Source organism: Sceloporus occidentalis, unplaced genomic scaffold, assembly GCF_023333645.1.
Source record: "Sceloporus occidentalis isolate IW3139 unplaced genomic scaffold, rSceOcc1.0.p SCAF_48, whole genome shotgun sequence".
Lineage (NCBI taxonomy): Eukaryota > Metazoa > Chordata > Lepidosauria > Squamata > Phrynosomatidae > Sceloporus > Sceloporus occidentalis.
The window spans coordinates 4,304,783-4,323,096 of NW_028317028.1; the positions used below are offsets into that span (position 1 = coordinate 4,304,783).

An 18,314-nucleotide genomic window follows, 5' to 3' on the forward strand; every position below is an offset into this window, starting at 1 on the left:
TATATATATATATATATATATATATGTGTGTGTGTGTGTTTTCAGTGGTATGATTTAATGGTGGAAATTATTAATGCCCCCCCAATTTGACTGTGGTATCTTGTGTGCCCCCCTATATATTGTTTCTAGAGTCGCCACTGAGTATTGTTCCTGGGAGCTGGAACATGACTATAATGACTAGCTGTGATGCCCTCCAAAAGACCTCTCTATATCTATAATGATATCAACAAGGTGAGCATAGCTAAATAAGTGTATCCTTTCTTCAAATCTTCATATCACTGTTCAGTGATCTAGTCTTCCTTCAGGGTGACGCCGAATCTTAAAAAGAAGATGCAAAGCGGTGGGCCAAGGAGTGATTTGTCAGCAGATCCAGACTGGTTGCCTGGCACTGGTTGCCTGGTCTGGGGACTAATAACCCCTAACATCCAACGTAAATAATGTGGAAGGTGCTGAGGTGAGTAAAAGTGTCTGATGTGGTGGCGTGGGGCAGGTACAAAGAAGCCCACTGTGCCTCTAAGTGAGCCTTCCAGTAAAAGCACACATTTATCCATCTGGTGACTTCACAACTGTGATATACAAGACAATTTTCCTTCCCAATCTAGATATTTTGATTGTGGATATATTTTTGCACCTTTCAACATGTCACCCCTTTTAAAACACATCATTTACCCCAACATAATTCTCATATTCTATATAATGCAGCATTTTCATTTAATGCATTGATCAAGGTAGTTTGTCCTTACTCGGTAAGATCATAGCTTTTTTTTTCTTTGAAAATTATTTCCTTGAATTATTGCCTTAAGGGTTTTGAAATATTTCCTGTCATTTTTTTGTATGATTTGCTGGTAATACAATACGTGAATTCAAAAGCCCTTGTCACATTGTAAAAAAAAGAAGAGTAGACTTTCAAGATTAAAATCAGATTTAATGGTATAGAATTGTACTGTGTTAGTGGTAAAAAAAAAAAAAAAAAACTTGGTAAAAATGGCTGTTTAATGGATTGCAAGCTTTTGGGACGATCTATCTATGTCTGCTCTTCATATACCCAAACAAGAGACCTAAATAGTCTTGACTACTTGCAGTCTATTACACAATGTGTTGGGCTGACGTGCTGTATAAAAAGATAGCTTCTAGCAAAATAATACAGTAATTATAGTCAGTTTATAATGCATTATGTAGCTATGGCTATGTCATTCACAAGTACGAAGGTCTTGATTCTGTGTCCCGTAATGTCCTGCAGGCGAGTGAGAGGGTAAGATTCCTCTCCTTCCTTTAGACATGTTTGGTGCAGTAGTTTGGGCAGCTGCTCTAACATGACGTTGAAATGTGGGCTCCTTTGCAAAGATAAGAAAAATGCTAAGAACTCACCCTGAGGAAAGTGAAACCACATGTGAAAGACTGACAACAAGTTCAATCTTGCCATGTAGTTCTCAGACACATATGCACAAGGCCTAACAAGCTATTCTAAAAAAGGTTTCAATGCTATTAAAGTCGATATGTTTATTATAAAAGAATCATGTATGCTTTGCGGCCTTTTTCCCACAACCAGATTAAATCAGATAGTGTCCGTGGAATTCTTGAATGATCTAGTAGGTTAATAAGATCTACGTATATATCTCTAAATAGAGATTGCCATAGAAGGTAAAAAATTCATCCTGATATTGTGAAAGGGTATAAAGTTATGGTTAGGAGGACAAGGTCACCTCTATCTTCTATCCTGTCTATCCATTACTCTTTCTCCTCCATTATTTCAAAACCCGGAGAGCCTACAGCACCTGAGTTCCATCATCTGTCATCATTTAGTGCTGTATGTATGTATGTATGCAGGAAAAAATACTTTAAAGAATCTTGTGAGACTATCTTTCGCCTGCACACAGGGATCCCCTGGAATTTTCGCACAAGTCAGCACCGGAGCTGGCTGGCAGCGCAACTCTACTCATCTGCACCGGCCGAACAAATCTCCTGCAAGCAGCAAAGCTGGAGCACAGGAAACCAGTGCAAATGCATAGGGGTGGTTGCAGCAAAAAGCATTATAGTGACCCCTTAAAATGAAACTGTATTGCATATAAAGACTAGACTGGGGTGGCCCAGGACAGAAGGGCCCTCTCTAAACAATCTTGAACCGATACAAGGAGACCGAGCAAGAAGCACGGGCCCCGTCGCAGCTGCGACCCCTGTATTTTTGCCACCGAGCTAAGCCCTTCTTGCTGGAGAAAACGGATAGAGTCTTCCCTTCATAACAAACAGTGAAGTGAAAGAGATAAAAGTTCAGCTTTCATGGAACCCCTTTGTCATCTTGATGAGTGTTTTATTCAATTAGTTTTCATGGGTGCTCCAACCACCACGACACACTGCTCCAAGTCTGCCTATGTCACTGATGAAAATTGCAAGCTCCTTTGAGCAGGGCCCTCCTCACCTGTTTCTGTAAGTCAAATTGTTATGTCACATACTGGTTATGTCCGGTTTACCCATTGTACAGCACTACGGAATTTGATGGCGCTATATAAAACAAAAAGGGACTATGCCATATAAATCTTGCCACAGCAAACAAACACGCTTTATTTGCACACCTTAACTTTTCCAATGTTTCCACAAATGAACCAAGCTCTCCAAATGTGTGAAGGAGGAATGTGTCAAAACAGGCACAAAAATCAAGACAACCAAAATTATTGTAAATTATTTATTTTTTTCACATTTAGATTATTTTTTCCCCATTTAGAATGCAATATTTGTATATATATAAAAAAAATCCATGGTTGATTTTCAGAAAATAGTAGAAAGGTAAAACATAACTGTTAGAAAAAATATATAGCACCGTCATCTGATTAGCAAGATCCTGACTTAATCTTACAGAACAGTACTACCTATACAAGAAAAATAGAATGGGGAAGGGTGTTTATTTCACATCATATACTGGCTTTAGCTTCTGTTCTTGTCAACACGCTGAAGGATCTTTAGTGGCCATATTGTCATCTTTGATGGTCTACACATGCATAAAGATGGCAAATCATATAGATTGTCAACGTTTAGCGCTAAAGACAAATATCACCACTACTAAGCATTACACTATCTTACTTGAACCACAGTTGCATTTTGTCCTCTTAAGACAGCAATCACATAGTTGATAGTTGGAGTACTCCTCACACAGAGTAGATCGGTAACATGTCATCTTGATATTGTATATGAGGACCAAACAACGGTTTGTAATACTTTAGATGAAAAGGGTTAAAATTTCCCCACCAGAGTCATATTTGGTCATAAAGGTAAGGAAAATTAATTTACAGCAAATAATAACATACAGTGTACATTTAGACCATAAGCTTATATTAATATACATTTATGAACAGATACATTTAACCAACATATTATAAATTACTTTTTGGAAGGGCATAAGATGCCAGGATAGTTTCTAAACATATAATACAGCATTTTTTTTGGTTCAGTCTTTCAGTTTATATTACATTGTGACTTGGTGCCACAGTATGTTAATGGTGACAAATGGTCCAGTTTTTGGAGTAACCATGCTGGTAAGATGATGTGCAGTAAAGCATTTTATTCTGAACGAGCTAGTCTCAGTCTTGGGTATCAGTCGCCCCAAGTTTTCCTACTTGGGGTCTGCCGTTCTCATGCATTAAGAAAATATATTTGTTATTGGCATAAAAGAAAGCTACGCCGACAAGCCTGCGGAAACATTGCCTATTTAGTTCAACAGTGCTTTATCAGAGTGATTGGATTTTGAATGGTACCAAAACAAAATATAAATTTTATGACACGGCCCGTTTTGTTGACTACAAACTCAGATGAGTACATTACAGAAAATCTCTTGATAATAAACTTCAAGAGATTTAAAAGACAAGCACTAGATACACATCCCTTCATGTGTTACATTATGTGCATTTTTAAAATGCTAGTTACTATACCATCTAAAGTATTTCAGTGTAAACACTATCATTATTTGGCATACATAAAGAACCTCGTTGATAACGGGCAACTACGCAGGGCTATAATTTATTTAAAACTATATAGGTTTGACAGTGATGCATTAATGGAAAGCAGGAGAGGACTATAGAGGTTTCTAGTCCCAGGAAAAGACAAGGAAAAGGGACATAGGGCAAATACTGTGATACTAGATTCTGAGCAACTTTTTTCATAGATTCTACATTTTTATTTTGACTTAATTTTTAGTATTAACTTGTGAGTGAAGCTTATACAGAGTTACACAACGCAGGGCCTTAACACTTTATTGCATAAATTGTTCATGTATAGTTGTGTATTAAAGCAAAACATGACTTTATCGTGCTTTTTTTGTTGTTAAAAACGAGGAAAGTGGTGACAAGTAACAGAGGGGACACCCTGCTTTGGCTAATATAGTGTACAGTCATAAATATACATCTGCCACCAGGGTACATATAATTTGGGTTATATAAAGTGCACTTCTGGTTCAAAATGTTATAATCAGCATGGCAACACACAAACACTCTTCATATGTAACCACCTAAGTGCGCATTATCTTCAGCCATCCAGTTATTTTTTACATTGCTGTATAAAAAAGCAGAGCTAGAAAGATTACACTTGAATTAATACTGACATTTCTGAATAAGATACAAAATTACATAAAAATAAAAAAACTCAAAAAGTATAGGTTCCCTGATTTAAAGAACGGATTTGGAGGCAAGAAGAGATTTTGTTTTAATTATTGCTCATAAAAATATATAATTTTTTTTAGTTAAAGACAATAGCAAAAAGTCTCACAGTACCTACACAGATTACTACCATTCAATATCATGCCAAGGGAAAAAGCGTATATGTGTCAAAAAAAATAAATTAAGATGGAATTAAAGATCTAGCAAATTCAACTCATGACAGTAAAGATCTTGGACTGTTCAGCAGTCACATGAATAATAGGTTTAATTAAATTAGAGAAGTGTGAAAGTGTTTAAATGCTGGTAAACACAAGACTCTGGCGCACAGGATCACATGCTTGTTTCCACACACAGAACAAGACTTGTTTGTGGTAGAGCAGGCTGATATTTTTGCCATAAAGCAATTGTTAGTGTTTTTCGATTGGTGATAACCTAGCTACAGAATAATATTTTCATACAGAGGTTTTTACTTTTATCTCGGCATCCATTGTCTGGTTTTTAGAGTGATAGATTCTTGAGGCACTTTGTGAAGAACTGACGAGGCAGCATTTTTCCCTCCTCCTTTCAAGTAAACGATCACTACCGCATCACAGTAATTTAGTTGCATAGACTTGGAACCCATCATAAAGACTAGTGATTAAATTGGCCATAAAGCACCCCCACAGAATATTGTATGTTCAGAATGGAGGCATCATAACATCAGGTTTCAGGTGACTCATATTCGGTATTGTCCAAAAGTTTTGAATCTTCAGGACATTGTGCTGTATCACCGACAACTCCTGGATCCTGGGGGGCTCTCACTTGTTTCTAAGAAAATAAAAAAAAACTATTTAAGAATCTCAATGCACAGTGGTCATTCATATAGCACAGGGGTGTCCAACCTCCCATCCTCTTAAGAGGCTGGCTTAAGAGGATGGGAGATGTAGTCCTGCAGCAGCTGGAGGGCCACATTTTTGACAATAACGGACATTCATGTTTTATGGCAAGTATGGGAAACAAACTATGCCTCATTGTCTATCCACTGTTCTACCTGTCGGAATGTTTGTATATGTCAGATGCGTTGTCTCCAGGAAGCCTGTACAAAATTATTACCTTAAAAAAATGCTGAATGAAGGGCAACAGTCATTACATGAAAAAGATGTGAAAATAAGCAAAATATGAAAAAGGATGAAGACGGGTGGTAAACATTCATTTGAGGGTTAGTTCTGTTTATTAGATTAGTGATGTTACATTTAATTAAAATCATGCTGTCACACAGAAATTTAAAAGTTTTCACACACAGTCACCTATAAATCATGTAGTATGTGCACCAGGGGATTTTTAAATCTATTCAAATTAAAACGTGACAATTACCTGCAAACCAAGTGGAATAAACTTTGGTACATTACTTTGATTATGGAAGATTAACACATTGGGCATTCATATATGTATAAAATATCTTACCAAGGAACCATCACTGCACTAAGGGTTATTTGGGGAAAAAATGCATACTGTTGGGCTGCATGTGTCACAATCTTATAGCAGGTCTTTAAACCATTAAATGTATATTATTTTAAAAATACCATTGTGCAGCTCTATACTAAACACAATAGAATCCATAATGCTACTGTACCATGCATCAGACTAGTCTATATTAAAGTGGATTAAATAGGTTAGTTCCAGATACCTCCAGAGCTTCCCAGTTATACATGGATTTATTAGTGGTTACAAAAACATAAAACACCCAACCTTTTACCAAATATTAAAAAAGGCTGAGTTTTGTTACCTTATACGCACCTATAATTTGGCTTCCATCAGCACAGTTCCATTAGAGGCAGTCAACTTTTCTGTTTGGGCTTTATTGATATCATGATTTTCATCAAGCTTTTTATTACTACTCCAAAATAAGAAGCATTTGTCCTAGAAAATAATTAGGCTTGTTTGTCATTTAAAGAAATGTGAGGAAAATAATTTAAGGGTTAGATAAAAAAAAAAGTTGTTGCTGCTAATGATCGGCCTCATGCTTATCTACAGATGAGGCTTATTGTTTAGCAAAATTATTGCAATATTGTTACTCACTGAAATTTGAACTGAATTTGTTTTGGATAATTTATTATAATTCTAAATATAAATTAAATTACTTTTTTCTTTTATTAAAAAAAAAAACAAAAAAAAAAAACTACCTTGCTTAGTTGAAAAAAATTATATAAAGAAAAAAAAAAATATGTAAAGCATTTTTCAATGGGTAAGACCAATGCCCTCAACAGTGCTAAACAAAATATCTGAAGTATTCCCTTGCTACAAAGTAGTGAAATATTAAAAGAATGGCCATTACATCATAAGAATTTGCCTCGAAAAAGGTATTAACTTAAAAAAAAAAAAAATTAGTTTGGCTACAATGTTTTGTTTTTATTTTCTTGGAGTTGCCCATAGGAATATTTTTTTATTATTATTTTTTTCTTTTCTTTAAAAAGGCAAGGTAAAACTGGTGCCCCCCCACATGCAGAGAATTTACAGAAAACACACTATGTGGAGAGAAAGAAACAGAGGCAAGCAAGTGAGGTATTTGCAAGCAGACAATGTAGGAGATTTAGACAATGATACAATGATGCAACCTTGATACAGACAGTCATGTGTTTACTGGAAATTTTGGAAGAAAACAAACAGTGGAATTGTTTTTCACTCTTACCATGGTGCACTTACACTTTTATTAGTAAAGCATTACTACACCTAGTACACTTGATAATGTTAATTAAAGTATTCTTCCTTCAGTTGTGAGTACCCTTGAGAAATATGGGTTTTGCCATAGTATTGAAGTGTGGTCTGTGTTTTCTTGTGCAAGCTATATCAATTTTACGACCTAATAGACACCTATGACTACAAACCAATTTGTATGATATCCTTATATAACAAGTAGTTACCTTGTAAATCAAGTAATGTTGGCAGTGCTTGTTCATTAGTTTGAACATTTGGTAGCAGGGGAGAGCTGGCATCCTCTGGATTGAAAGGCAGGTAAAGTGGAGCGGTAATATATGCACTAGCAGACCCCACCCTCACACTATCACACCCTTATGCCCTGAATTTTTTAACTTTTTTTTTTTATATAGCTGTTTGTACAATGTATGAGAAGAAAATCTATACCTGCAACACTATGTTTGAAGAATTTGGCCAGCCTGTTTTTTTTTTTTGTTTTTTTTTTTTTTTTTAAGATTAAGGGAAGTATATCAACTAATCAGATTAAGATGTATGATCTCTTCACTCTGGCCTTTTTGAAAATTGTTTGTGTTATTATGTAAGAATTATCTGGATGTTTGCATATAATGGTCATTAAATGTGATCTGAACATCAAGACTTTTAGAGATTAGCAATTAGAAATAGCATTCGACTATTGAATGCCAACTTCATGGTTACTACATACATAGCATTAAGAAGTTATCATTCATCGACTCTTAACATATGGCTAGAAATGAGGATAGCATTGACTTTTCTGGAACAGGTCCACGAATTGTTGAGAGATAGAAAGGCTTACAAAGTAATCTCAAATCGCTTACATTTTCATCAGTCCATAGTCGACAAACTGTTTATAAATGGAGACGATTTAGTACTGTGGCTACTCTCCCTACAAGTGGGTTAAAATGGTTATTGAATTATGGTGGATGGAGCATCATAATTTAGGACTGCTTGGCTGCCTAATGGCCTGGGACAGCATGCCATCAAGGTATTATACAGGATAATGCCAGGGAGGCAGTAATGCAACAAGACAATGACCCTAAACATTAAAGTAAATCTACTACAGAATGGTAAATATATATATTTGCCCAGTCAGAGCCAAGACCTTAACCCATTATACCGTAGATGCTGTGGAATTAACTGAAGAGAGAGACATTCACACCAGACATTCTATGAATATGGCTGAACTTCTTTTTTATGTTCTTTAAGGAAGAATGGTCTCAAATTCCTCCTAAACTTAGTTCAGGTCTGTTGCGCAGGTATTGGAAGTGCTTGTTAGAGGTTATTGCTGCCAAAGGAGGTTTTACCAGTTATTAAATCCAAAGGTTCACTTTTTTCCATTAAGGGTGTGTTCAATAAAGACATGAACGATTATCATTGTTTGCGTTTTATTAGCTTAAACACATTGTGTTTGTCTATACTTGTGACGGATGTAGATCAGATCACATGTTATGAACAATTAATGCAGAAACCCAGATAATCCCAAAGGGTATACTTTTTCTTGGCACTGTAACTAATTGAACACCATGTTTTATGATTATTCTACTTATGCAAAAATAAATCGTAGCATCTAGGTTGAGATTTTAAGCTTCCTTCATCATATAAATGCTAGTTACATTAATAAATACATTTTCTTTTTTGGTACCTGGGACATCCAAGAATTCCTTACCTATACACACTTCCAATGAATCAGAAAACTTTGGCAGCCACCTGGATATCCATTTATGCAGTCGGGACTCTTTCAGAACCTTTTTTATTTTGGTCGCTTGCCTGACACTTTTCCAATTAAGGAACAATTATAGTGTCAGGTGTATTGTACACACACACACAACCAAATGTAAGCAACTCTCTGGGCAAAAGAAACTATGTAAAGGCATACAGAAGCTTTCATTTCCTACCTGATTTGTAAAAGGCAGCAGTAACGCAATAAAAATAAAACACAGGCCCACTGCAATGAGAATGTACTGTAGGTAGTCGAGTATTGCAGGTAAAAGGATTAAAGTATTGTAGTATGTGTTATAGACGGGACCATCAATGTATCCACTCTGCAAAAGGATGAAAATTCAGAAAACCAGATTAAATAGCATTTACATATGTACATTTTAACCTCTTAAAGACCTAGGCTATTTTACGCCACAGGACCAAAACTATTTTTGCCATTTTTTTTTCCTCTTAATTAGTGCACTCGCACAAAATTCCATGTAATTTTTTTTCTGGAGAAGTAGCTTTTAACAACAACAACCCCCGTGGTGGTGAGACTCTGGGTCAAACCCGGAGAGTTCCCAGGCATGGTGGTGTTGCACCTATGCCCCAGATGAAGTGGAGAAGCGCTTCTTAAGGAAAAAAAAACAGGTGGAGATCCATTTTATGAAGTGCAACATTTGACAAATTTATTTGGTGTAGACTCCTCTCCATTGAAAGAAGTTGGTTAGCTGTGGGTACGGCTGTAAGGTGGGACTAGGAGAAATTATTTAGAACACGAAGCCCTTTACTCTTCTCACTCTAAATCCACCATCAGTTTTAACCCAACTTCACTCAGACCACATAATCTTAACATAAGTTTGGTAAAATGCACTGGAATGGTCATCATATGAAAACCAAATGGCCTTAAATTGACTATTAATACATAAAAGGAAAACTATTGTCATCACATCACAATTTAGTCGTTAAAACTGCCAATCTATAGGTACTCAATGTAATAATGTTGGATAAAGTTAGTTTAACGTGTAGAGTGCCAGCTAGATACGGATACACCTAGACGCAAACTGGGTAGAGAATGCAAATTACCACATTCAGAGTGATATATAATTTACATATATATATATATATATATAATAGTTATTGTAGTTTAGCTTGGCAGTGAGTGGGCAGCCTTCTCATATCTTACAGCTGGAAGTCTTGCATGTTTAAGTGTACATGAGGGACTAACGTTAAAGAGGAAAGCCTTGCGTGTGTATACTTAAATCTGATGGTATCTGCTAGAATAAAGAGCAAGTTAGGATATCTTTCACCATGGTATACACATCTTGTTGTAAATATATATATATATATATATATATATATATATATATATATATATATATAAAAAATCATGTACAGAACTCTGAAACGCAGATTTGGAAAAGTGAAAGACCTTCTTGATATACTGAAGCTTAAGTGGCAAAAACCTACTGATGATTACACTTTAGTTTCACTCAACATTGTGGGTCACGAACAAATTTTTTTAAAAATAATTACTAATAAGGTTAAACTTCATGGTCTGCTAATTGCAGAAATATAGTTGCCCAAACATTACATTTATATAGGGCTAGATTCTGTAGCACTATTACAATAGTAATAGGATAGTGTATTTATTTAACACAGAAAATTTAAAATGGACAACAACATTAATACACATTAAAACAACTTCAAGTAGTAGACACCTCTTGGAAGTTTACAATCTATATGGGAATATCAAGGACTCTGACCTTACCTCTGAAAACCAAAGCACCGGAAGAATCACAGGTTTTATGTCCCCAGTTTGCCTAAATACCAGAAAATAAAATAATTTTACAACTTGAGCTTGTTCTTAAAGAAGTTTTACTGACTTCTAATGCAGTACAGACGGTTTCCTAGTTTTTTTTCTAACCAGTTAACTGGCAATCAGTGTTTGCTTGTACGTGCCTTACACAATTAATGTCAGCAACGAATGGTCTAGCCAGGGATCAGTGTTTTGTGTATGTTTTTAAAGACTAGTGCTTTTTTCCTAAATCTGAAAAGTACAAGATAAACTTGTGATTGTATGTTACTCCTGACATCGGATAAAGGTAAGTTTATTTTTTGTAGGTTCACTTAAATCTTCACCACTGTGTTAGAAGAAATATTTTAAAATAGCACTCTTACCAGATTCCAGACACCGATTTCATGAACAAACTGAGCTGCATCTTAATGGAACAATTCATCGGAATACCTGTAAGCTAAAATAAATAAAATGTATTAAAAAAGAAAAAGAACGTAATGTCGAGCTACATGTATTCCGGCACCATTGTGATGCTGGTTCTTAGGCACTCCGAGGTCAGCAACTAGATTAAAGAAACTGTCAATCTATGCAGATAAAAAGAAGTTTAAACAGACATTTAATTTTAGGTTGCTTGATAGGAATAAAACTGATGATCCTTACTTCGATGCAGACAAACACATCTTATGCTTAAAGGACACTTAGCCATCATAGGCACAAATAAATAGATTATTTAAAGACAAACACTTTGACGCTGTGTTCCGCGTCAGATAGTATTACAACTTCTTAGAAATAAAGCTCAAACTACGAAGAAATCTTCTATTGAACAACTATCGTGCATCAACTGCCTGAACTGAACCTCTTTTGCTGCTCCTATGAAACATTTTATATGACTAAATTATAGATTCTTGGGGGGAGATAAGTGGTTAATAGGTTGTTCCTTATCAGTGAGATATTGGTACTTAAAAGAGATAGTGAGCAGATGGCAATTACCAAGGGATGATAGCACCCCTTTGCATGATCAGTCAGCAGTTTGTTTTTATCTATAATATCTGAGCATTATAACTTAATGACCACCTCATCGGAATCTGATAATGCTTTATTTGGAAGGTAGGCAAGTTCAGCCTCATCCCATCCATTAAACTAGCAGTAGTAATTTGTAATATTTGTTCAGGCTTAGACAACAAAAGGACATTTCATACAGTTATTCCAGTGTCAAAAAATAGACAAAGACTTGCAGAATTATTACGTGAATACAGTGTGTACACAATATAACTGGGCTCTTAGCTCATAATGACAATATCTCATATTAACAAAAATGTAACTAAGCCTTCTAACAAAAGTATACAGTATGGACATCATGAAGTGGCCATGGTTGGATTTTCCAGCAGGACAATGATCCAAAACATACATCAAAGTCAACACAAAAATGGTTGACTGTATGGAGGAAAAGTCTCTGGTGCTTTTGCCATCTATTCTCCAACCTCATCTGGCATTATAGGAGAAGACTCAGAGCTATTATCTTGGCAAAGGGAGGTAGCACATAGTATTGACTAACAGGGTGTCAATAATTGTGGCACACATATATTTAACCATTTTTGGGGACAAACCTAAATTGTGTGTGCAATTGTTTGATACCCACAAGAGCAGAGTATTTTTTGTGTGTTTTTTTAAGAAAAGATCAAAAGTTAAACAATAAAGACAATTTTAATAGCTTTCTTATTTTACCAATGGTGCCAATATTAGTGGAGGGCACTGCACCTCCTCTCTCCAGTCTTTCTACAGTGGATAAAAATCATGCCTTGATGGAACATTAATGCTCACGTGCACAGTAATGCTCGCATATATACATAACCTACAAATCCTTTTTGATGGAACGATGCATTATTGGCTTTTCTATTGACTGCATGACATAAAAAGGGTGGTTTTATAATTCTCTGTTTGATGTGTATTTTATTCTGTAACCACTCTTATAATAGAAATAGATGCCTGGTTGCATTTAAAGAAGTACATTTAATGTTTTTTGGACATTTTGCACCAAACTTTTCAAGAAAAAAGTTGTACTATTGTTAATTAATGAGGGATGGTACACGTTAAGTTACTGAAATGAAAAACAGCAGTGTTGAAACCTAGTCTAACAAAGGTGCTCCTAGAACACATTAGGTCATACAGGGCTTCAATGATGACCTTGAGTCTGATTAATCTAAATCACACTGCTTGTAAATTGAAGTTGTAAAGCAATTAAAAGAAGAAAACAATTTACTTTGTCACGTGCCTTACATAACAGTAATGTTGGAAATATAAAAGTCTAAGATTATTTAATCAGGTGCCCCTGTAGTTTTTGTAATAGTTATAAGAGGAGAGAGAACAGTAATAAGAGAGGAACAGTAAATGAAATGGCTTCACCGTTTGCAAGGGATAAAAATGGTTATAACTCCTTCCTGCAAACAAATTTCCTGCATGTTCCTGTGCATGTGTAGTTTACTTACTCATGCCCCCCCCAGCTTACTCCACCATTGACTCGCAAAAGGGTTCCAGGGGATCTAACAAGACCCCCCCTCGTGTGCAAAGAGCACTCTATATGTACTCTTTTTGGTCATGATTAGTAGAACTGTTATTCTAGTCGAGAGCTGGGCTCCTGTTAAAAATCAGTGTGTGTAGCAGCCAGTTACACGCGTGCTGCTATACAAACACAGATGTCCACTTTAAACCAACGCTAAACAGCCTTTTCTGTTAGTCTATACGGTCTAGATGACCATTGGCGCATAATACACTCTTTTCTTTGCACCAGCTGAGACATTGTTGTGGATTTTTATTTCAAGTAAATAAGGAAAAGATTAGGTTAAAAATACATAAATAGAAAATTAAATGGAACCCAGTAATGTCACCATGACAGGAGGTGTACAGGCTGGTTTCGAGAGAGATCACCATGTCTTTAAGAGATAAAAAAAAATCCAAAACACACAAACTCTAACAGCCAAGAATAACTTGTGTTTCCTACTTATCAGTAAATGTTAACAGAACTTAATTAATTTATGGCTTAAGGAGCCCCTTATCTAAATCACTTGTAATTGCAGTAACCATTGTACTATGGAATGGAATAGTCTATGTACACGCAAAGTGGGGACAGACAAAATGTTCTTTGTGAAAGGTTATGCTTGCTGGAATAAAGTTGGTAGTTTCTGTAAGAAATACTGCAAACAAGGGTCTTCTGCATATGCGCGTTCTTCAAGTACACGTTTACCTAGAGGCTGGGTTAAGAATAAAACCTTACTTCGACCTGCTTCGTTGTCACAAGACTAATCAAGATAATTCTTAATTTTAGCCAATTTCTAATCAGTATACAAGAAATACACCTCACAGAGTTGTAGATTCATATGTAGTTGTTTGTGCTATTTAATTAGCAAAATCTGTGTTGAGTCCTACAGAACAACTAGGCACAAAACTGAGTTTATTAGTGCTGTTTCAGCCTACAAAGCATGCCCTCGTGCTGTACTACTACTTCTCTGGTTAATGAAAATGCCAGTTTTGTAAACCCAAATTATGCATTTGAGTCCTGTAGCAATCCCAAGCGGGGACTTGCACAAGCCCTTCCTACGGCATTTTTAGTAAAAAATAAAAATAAAAACACCCTCACCATTCAGAAACACAAGTAGTAGTTCTTTTAGGAAAGAATGTAGAAAGGCTCTCTGGAACTCCCACAGAATTTGCTGAAGAGAAACAGTCCTATCAGTGCCACACAGTTCTCTCTAGAAAGGGTTTCCAGATGTTCTGAATGGCTCCATTTAAACGCCTTGCCAACAGGGACTGCAGCTTTTGGGGACAGCCTCTCATACAACAAAAGCATCTATTGTTTAGATTACAACTCCAAAGTGTTGTAGTAGTGCGAGGGAAATTAATTTAACGTAAACAGGACAACATTAGAATGGGATTAAAACGGGACCCTAGATGAATACACCAGTCATGTGATTTTTACTTTGGAAAAACCAAGGCATTTTCAATGTAGATTTAACAAACCAGCGTCCCTGGTTGGGGCGTATTAAATCCAAAGCACCATCAATAAGAAATTCAGGAATTGTATCTGGCTTTATAGACAAATGTCATTAAAAATAATAAAAAGTAAAACAAACTTACAGGGTGCAGGTCCAGGAAAAGAGAATGTAGCTCTTCACTTGGGTGCAGCCCATCCACTGCCTCTGCAAAGCCAGGATCCGCATTGTAGAAATGAGGAAAAGACAGGAACAGTGGAGCATCTGATGGGATAATGCATGGCTTGTAACTTACAGCTACAAAATAGGCATTACAAGTAAAACCAATGCAGTAGCAATATTACACATTACAAAAAAAATCTAAAGACAGGAGAGTTTAAAGGAGATTGTGGTTTTAACTTTGCTTTACATTATAAAAGGTCCAACCCCACTAAGGTTCTGCTGCATGGAGATCTTGCCCAGGACACATAATTCATCCCAACTCAAACCTTAATTCCCATCACAAACAGATCCCTCCCGCTCCCACAGGCATACAGAGAGGCTGACAGGTTCAAGTAAACCTCTTATAACTCTAGCCAGAGAAACCAAGTACTTGTAAACTTTGAGCACCTATTTTTTTGTAGAGTGTATCACCATGTCAGTTTGTTGAATCCGTTCAACTCTTTATACCCACTCTCTGAGCATGGGTCAATCTGTTACCTTTGATTGGTGACATTAACCAAAGGGGGCACAAGGGAAGCCTTGTAGGATGGAGCAGCAAGTTAGGTGCAAGAAGTAGAAAGATTGTGGGGAACATATCTAGCCCTGTTTAATGCTTGGTCAAGTCTCAGATTTTTCCCAACACTCTTTACTCATTGAATTATGCAGTGCCAACATAGCCAGTCTTGCAGAGGAAATGTGCTATATAACTAATAGTGAAGAGAATTAAAACCGCAATGATAAATAATTCAGATAATGTTTACCATATTTTTTAAGATACATCCACTTGCTCAAAAGTACCTTCTCTTTATAAAATTATTCAAATTCTGAATGTATATCTACAGAGCAAGGAAAACCCATCCTTTTCTAAAGGTATTTTCTTTGCTTCTGTTTGAAGGTGCATACTTACTCTATAAGAGCATATTAAATCAAATGGAATGCTGCATAATCAAATAAGGAGCCTTACACAACAGTATTCTTTTACAAAGCTGTGCCAGGTTTAAATTACAAAATAGATATTGAAAAAGACATTCAAGCTATTATTAAGCAGCCTCTGGTAATGGAGCGTCTACATCCAGGAAATTTGGGGAAATAATTATGCATTATGGAAAACCGATAACTTTTTACTATAAAAGGTTAAAGGGAAGGCTGCACGAAGAACTGGAGGCGATTCATATTTATATTAAATAACGGATACTTACTGAACCGACAAGAGCTCATGTTCTGTACTCCTGAAGCCAAACAAGGGCAAAATCCTTCATTCGGGGGATAGTCAGTTCCATTAGCAAAAAGATAATTTGGTGCTATATATCTGTATGTGGGAATACCTCTAAAGTCCGCCTCCTTTTCATATACAAATGTGAGAGACCTGTAGCACACAAAGTGAAGATTTGGATTAGTTTATGGTCTACACGCGCGCACACACTAAAACCTGCCCTATGTGGCCCTTTACTACTCCAGGTCTGATTTTCGGTCTACAGTGCTAATATGGTTTTTAGTTAATAAACCTTTATCAAAGCAGAATAACTTCATACCCTATGAAGTATATGGGTATAATGATGCCCACGGGGGGGGGGGGGCAGCATGGGCTATAGTGCGCCCTGACTGTTGTGCGGAGGAGGGGTGGTTTTCCCGGGCTCAGGAACCATTCTTGTGGTTAGCTTACCTGGTTGCGTGTCCCACCCTCCCTCCATTCTGTTTGTTGATTTGTGTTTTGTCACAGTTTGTGGCGGCAGCTTGCCAGGTATCCAGGGGGTTAATGTGGTGGTAAGTGAATGGTTGGCAACATCTGGTGGGGGGTTCTTGGCTGTCAGTGCTGGGAACCTCAGGTCAGGGTGGGGAAATCCGGGTATGTCCCTTCCTCAAGTGGTATTTGGTTATGGTACCTGGATTACTTGGCAAGCTCGGTGTGTTCATTGTATATATTTACGTTTGTGTTTTGAGTAATTGTCCTTGTTAACGCACCTATGTTTATTGTTTCAGGTTTTGGCGTGACAATGACTAATAAATGAAATTGGCTGTGGCCTTTTCTTATCCATATTCAATGGTGCGTGGTGTCATTATTGGGGTTAATGGGGAGTTAAGCCTAGCCCGGAAAATCGAAGCTACAACAATCAGGGTTTCTATAAAATAGAACTATACCAAATATTTGTAGCAAAAGATCTTTCCCTACCAAGGCATGGGGCCTAGCCAGGAAGAGCATGAGTGTGACTAATATACCCCACCCATCCCAATAGACCATGGTATCAGCAGAATGATATGGAGTATTGGCACTGCCAACGTTGTTGATTAAAACCAGTACAGTACAGAGAGTGCTATTTAATTTATTATTCCTGCCTGAGCAAGCCTTGTGTGAGACTCCAGGACTGCTCCACAGTGATCTCTTGGTGGGGAACGTGTGTTGCGTTGCAGTGCACTTGCGCAGTAACATCATATGTTGTCTAGAAGCATGTGCATCCCCTCTCTAATATTTAGCTGAATTTCTAAATTGTATTGGTGCGGTCATGACACGGAAGACCTGGTGGTTAAAGGAAATAGGAGGCAGGAGAGCTTGAAATATTTATCCCAGCCATTGTACAGGATGCCCAGAACTATATGCCCAGGTCTTAAGACATTGGTTTGAAGGTTTCTAGTTTTACTACTTTTCCAAATAGCACCATCCTAGAAGAGACTACTTTTAGCAACACTCATCACCAATGACCTCACCGAGTCATACTGGACTTGTCCCTGAAAGTCTTAGATGTTCCATATAACCCTGAGAATTGTTTTCTGCAGAATTCTAAACTTGACATTTAGATGGGGAAGGCTGATGCATTCAGTTCTGCGCACTCTGGGGACCAAGGGCAATTTCTGCATCACCCAATGTAAAACAACAAGGTCAGTGCTACAAATCTTCATTGAAAATTTTACAGATGGAAAATGTGGCCTTCATGATGCTGCAGAAAGCAAAGTTTACTTATGTTTTGGGTTGAAGGAAGAGAACCCCCCTAAAACACCACAGACTATGTATATAAAAACTTATGACATTGAAATCACCAGTTACCTGCATGCATCTGGACTATAAAACTGAAGAGCTTCAGAGGTTTTCCTGAAAGGGGGCCACATCTGCCCTGCTGTTCCATTGATCATATTGGTCGCTTCTGAATGCCAATAGTCAACCTGTACAAAAAGAGAGGTTTATATGTTACATGAAAAATGTGTTTGAATTCATATCATATTGCATTAGTTGGCGTATTACTGTGCAACCAATGGTCCAAACTTTTTCCCTTGCCCCTATAG

General features: G+C 36.8%; 1 protein-coding gene across 1 annotated transcript in view; it reads right to left on the reverse strand.

Annotated features, from left to right (window-relative positions):
* Positions 1 to 6,419: 6,419 nt before the first annotated feature.
* SCARB1 (scavenger receptor class B member 1) overlaps positions 6,420 to 18,314 on the reverse strand; it is a 32,184-nt gene continuing 20,289 nt past the window's right edge. The window contains exons 7-13 of the mRNA XM_089491037.1: positions 18,079 to 18,194; positions 16,238 to 16,404; positions 14,983 to 15,101; positions 11,235 to 11,308; positions 10,825 to 10,876; positions 9,251 to 9,397; positions 6,420 to 6,542 (exon numbers count right to left, since the gene is read on the reverse strand). Of these exons, the coding sequence (XP_089347163.1) occupies positions 6,420 to 6,542; positions 9,251 to 9,397; positions 10,825 to 10,876; positions 11,235 to 11,308; positions 14,983 to 15,101; positions 16,238 to 16,404; positions 18,079 to 18,194 (798 nt within the window). The remainder of the gene's footprint in view (positions 6,543 to 9,250; positions 9,398 to 10,824; positions 10,877 to 11,234; positions 11,309 to 14,982; positions 15,102 to 16,237; positions 16,405 to 18,078; positions 18,195 to 18,314) is intronic.